Genomic DNA, 4,491 nt, shown 5'->3' on the forward strand with positions numbered 1-4,491 from the left:
CCCATCAATCAGCCCAAGCGATTCATCTGGCATTCTTGAAGTTTGTGGACCAGTTCACTGGAAGAGCAGTGTGAGTGATGTCAGACAACACTATGGCTGTGACCTATATAAATCAAGGGGGTACTCGGAGTCAAAAGGTCCTCTGGAGGTGAATATCCTCCTGCCGTGGGTGGAGCAGCATCTTCAAGGACTATTGGCCTCCCATATCACACTGGCTGACAATGTTCAGATAGATTATCTCAGTCATCACACTTTGGACCTGGGAGATGGGAGTTTGTGCCCGAGGCCTTTTGCCTCATCGTAGCTTGGTAGGGGTGGCCTTTCCTGGATCTGATGGCAAACCGCAAGAATGCAAAGGTGGAGCATGTTTACAGTTAAAAAAGGAGATGTTCGAGCACTTGGGGTAGATGTGCTGTTTCAGTCTTGGCTGAGAAACGAGTTGCTGTATGTGTTTTTGTCATGGCCTATGATCAGCAGGTTGCTCCAGAAGATTTTGCAGTATCCAGGCTTAGTGCTGCTAATGGTCCTGAACTGGCCACACAGGCTATGGTACGTGGAACTTCTTCATCTTCTGGTAGAAGAGCTGCAGAAGCTGCCTCCTCATAGGGTTCTTCTGTGGCAGGGTCTGATCCTCCACGACAATCCAGAACAGTTTTGACTTACAATTTGACCCTTGAGAGGGCTTGGATCTTGAAGCACGGCTATTCCTTAGCAGTGGTGAGTATGCTGTTGCAAGCACATAAGTTTTTTCTTTCATTGGCCTACATTCGAATCTGGCGGATTTTTGAATGGGTACTAGGATTGCTTTTGTTTTACCTCCAAAGAATCAATTCCCTAAATCTTAGAATTTTTGCAGGAAAGTCTGAGTAAGGAATCGGCCCTGAATATGCTGTAAGTGCAAGTGGTAGCGTTGGCATGTTATAGGGATCATGTGCAGGGAGACCTCTGTCTTCACATCCAGAAGTGTCTAGGTTTTTGAGAGATGTGAATCACATTAGGCCTCCGTTACATATACTTGTGCCCCTTTGGGATTTGAATCTGTTCCTTTCCTTTTTAGTGGGTTCAACCTTTCACCCACTTCAACACCTTTCCTTACATTTGTTGACCCTCAAGATGGCATTTCTATTGCTATTTGTTCATTGCAGTGGTTTTCAGAACTACATGCTTTGTCTTGTAGAGAGCTCTTCTTGGTCATCACTCCAGAAAGGGTACAGATAAGGTCTGTGCCTTCCTTCTTGCCAAAGGTGGTTTCAGATTTTCACTTGAATAATCTATTTCATTACCATTCTTGGACAGGGATTTAGATGAGCAGGAATTCTGGATGTGTGGCTGCGTTTATTACGATATCTTAGTTACCAATGAATTTCGCAGATAAGATCGACTCTTTAAGAACATAAGAACATAAGAAAATGCCATACTGGGTCAGACCAAGGGTCCATCGAGCCCAGCATCCTGTTTCCAACAGTGGCCAATCCAGGCCATAAGAACCTGGCAAGTACCCAAAAACTAAGTCTATTCCATGTAACCATTGCTAATGGCAGTGGCTATTCTCTAAGTGAACTTAATAGCAGGTAATGGACTTTTCCTCCAAGAACTTATCCAATCCTTTTTTAAACACAGCTATACTAACTGCACTAACCACATTCGCTGGCAACAAATTCCAGAGTTTAATTGTGCGTTGAGTAAAAAAGAACTTTCTCCGATTAGTTTTAAATGTGCCCCATGCTAACTTCATGGAGTGCCCCCTAGTCTTTCTACTATCCGAAAGAGTTAATAACCGATTCACATCTACCCGTTCTAGACCTCTCATGATTTTAAACACCTCTATCATACCCCCTCAGTCGTCTTCTCCAAGCTGAAAAGTCCTAACCTCTTTAGTCTTTCCTCATAGGGGAGTTGTTCCATTCCCCTTATCATTTTGGTAGCCCTTCTCTGTACCTTCTCCATCGCAATTATATCTTTTTTGAGATGCGGCGACCAGAATTGTACACAGTATTCAAGGTGTGGTCTCACCATAGAGCGATACAGAGGCATTATGACATTTTCCGTTTTATTCACCATTCCTTTTCTAATAATTCCCAACATTCTGTTTGCTTTTTTGACTGCCGCAGCACACTGCACCGACGATTTCAGTGTGTTATCCACTATGACACCTAGATCTCTTTCTTGGGTTGTAGCACCTAATATGGAACCCAACATTGTGTAATTATAGCACGGGTTATTTTTCCCTATATGCATCACTTTGCACTTATCCACATTAAATTTCATCTGCCATTTGGATGCCCAATTTTCCAGTCTCACAAGGTCTTCCTGCAATTTATCACAATCTGTTTGTGATTTAACTACTCTGAACAATTTTGTGTCATCTGCAAATTTGATTATCTCACTCGTCGTATTCTTTCCAAATCATTTATAAATATATTGAACAGTAAGGGTCCCAATACAGATCCCTGAGGCACTCCACTGTCCACTCCCTTCCACTGAGAAAATTGCCCATTTAATCCTACTCTCTGTTTCCTGTCTTTTAGCCAGTTTGCAATCCACGAAAGGACATCGCCACCTATCCCATGACTTTTTACTTTTCCTAGAAGCCTCTCATGAGGAACTTTGTCAAACGCCTTCTGAAAATCCAAGTATACTATATCTACTGGTTCACCCTTATCCATATGTTTATTAACTCTTCAAAAAAGTGAAGCAGATTTGTGAGGCAAGACTTGCCCTGGGTAAAGCCATGCTGACTTTGTTCCATTAAACCATGTCTTTCTATATGTTCTGTGATTTTGATGTTTAGAACACTTTCCACTATTTTTCCTGGCACTGAAGTCAGGCTAACCAGTCTGTAGTTTCCCGGATCGCCCCTTGAGCTCTTTTTAAATATTGGGGTTACATTTGCTATCCTCCAGTCTTCAGGTACAATGGATGATTTTAATGATAAGTTGCAAATTTTTTACTAATAGGTCTGAAATTTCATTTTTAGTTCCTTCAGAACTCTGGGGTGTATACCATCCGGTCCAGGTGATTTACTACTCTTCAGTTTGTCAATCAGGCCTACCACATCTTCTAGGTTCACCGTGATTTGATTCAGTCCATCTGAATCATTACCCATGAAAACCTTCTCCATTACGGGTACCTCCCCAACATCCTCTTCAGTAAACACCGAAGCAAAGAAATCATTTAATCTTTCCGCGATGGCCTTATCTTCTCTAAGTGCCCCTTTAACCCCTCGATCATCTAACGGTCCAACTGACTCCCTCACAGGCTTTCTGCTTCGGATATTTAAAAAAGTTTTTACTGTGAGTTTTTGCCTCTACAGCCAACTTTTTTCAAATTCTCTCTTAGCCTGTCTTATCAATGTCTTACATTTAACTTGCCAATTTTATGCTTTATCCTATTTTCTTCTGGATCCTTCTTCCTTCTCCTTCATGGAGCCATTAAGAAGAGGGAAGTGGTTTCTCACGCTATGGTGACTCATTGGATTAAAGAAGGTTGTGGCAGTGGCTTATGTAGATGTGGTAAAGCCTTTACCAAAGCAAGTTAGAGTGCATTCGACCTGGGTGCAGGCAGTTTCCTGAACAGAATTGTGGTTACTTTCGCCAGCAGAGATTTGTAGGGCGGCAACATGGTCTTCCTTGCATATGTTTGCAAGGCATTATCGACTGGATGTTGTGGCAAGAGAGGATGTGCCTTTTGTTAGGGCGGTTGCTACTGGGAGGCAGGCAGCCTCCCACCTTTCTGGGGAGTAGCTTTAGTACATCCCTCTATTGTGAACTGGCCTGCCTGGATGAAGGTGAAATTTAATATTTACCTGATAATTTCCTTTCCTCTAGAACAGGCAAGGACAGTCCATCATCCCACCCTGGGCTGCCTTGTCACGGTCATGCTTTTTCTGACTTGCATGGTCCTTGTCAGATAAATTTGTGGTAACAGTGCAAGGATCCCGGATAGTGTCTGGATTAGTGGAGAACCTAGTAAGTGGATTCCCTCTATGGGATAGACCTATTTACTGTTTTCCTCTTTTAACGTTGTATTAGTTTCATGTTGAGTCCAGTGCTTCCTTTGAAAAAAACAAACAAACATAATTTTGCATACTAATTCTTGTTAAAGTTTGAGCTGGTTTAGTTGTCCCAGTTGGCCTTTGAAGAAAATACTGGCAGGCTGATGTCTATGCAGGGCTATCAGGGAGTGACATCAATGAGTCAGTGATCTCCATCTCCATCTGCTGGTTGGATTGCATAACCCACTAGTGTGGACTGGCCTGCCTGTCCTAGAGGAAAGGAAATTATCAGGTAAGTAGTAATTTCACCTTCCATTATATGAAATATGGATCCATCCAAAGTTTTTAAGAAAGTAATTTTCAGCAGCCCATATAGAACTATAATCTTTGATTACAAAGTACCTGCAAACTTTAGCCCAGATTTAATAAAGTGGAATCATGCTCATAAGTTCACTTTAAAAATTTAAAAGTTGTTCCAATATGAACATGGACATATG

At 42.1% G+C, this 4,491-nt stretch overlaps 1 protein-coding gene across 1 annotated transcript in view; it reads left to right on the forward strand.

Annotated features, from left to right (window-relative positions):
• The first annotated feature begins 459 nt into the window (after positions 1–459).
• The window catches only part of LOC115088546 (zinc finger protein OZF-like), an 80,282-nt gene continuing 76,250 nt past the window's right edge, over positions 460–4,491 (forward strand). The window contains exon 1 of the mRNA XM_029596806.1: positions 460–549. Coding sequence (XP_029452666.1) covers positions 460–549 — 90 coding nt within the window. The remainder of the gene's footprint in view (positions 550–4,491) is intronic.

Source organism: Rhinatrema bivittatum, chromosome 3 (genome assembly GCF_901001135.1).
Source record: "Rhinatrema bivittatum chromosome 3, aRhiBiv1.1, whole genome shotgun sequence".
Classification (NCBI taxonomy): Eukaryota; Metazoa; Chordata; class Amphibia; order Gymnophiona; family Rhinatrematidae; genus Rhinatrema; species Rhinatrema bivittatum.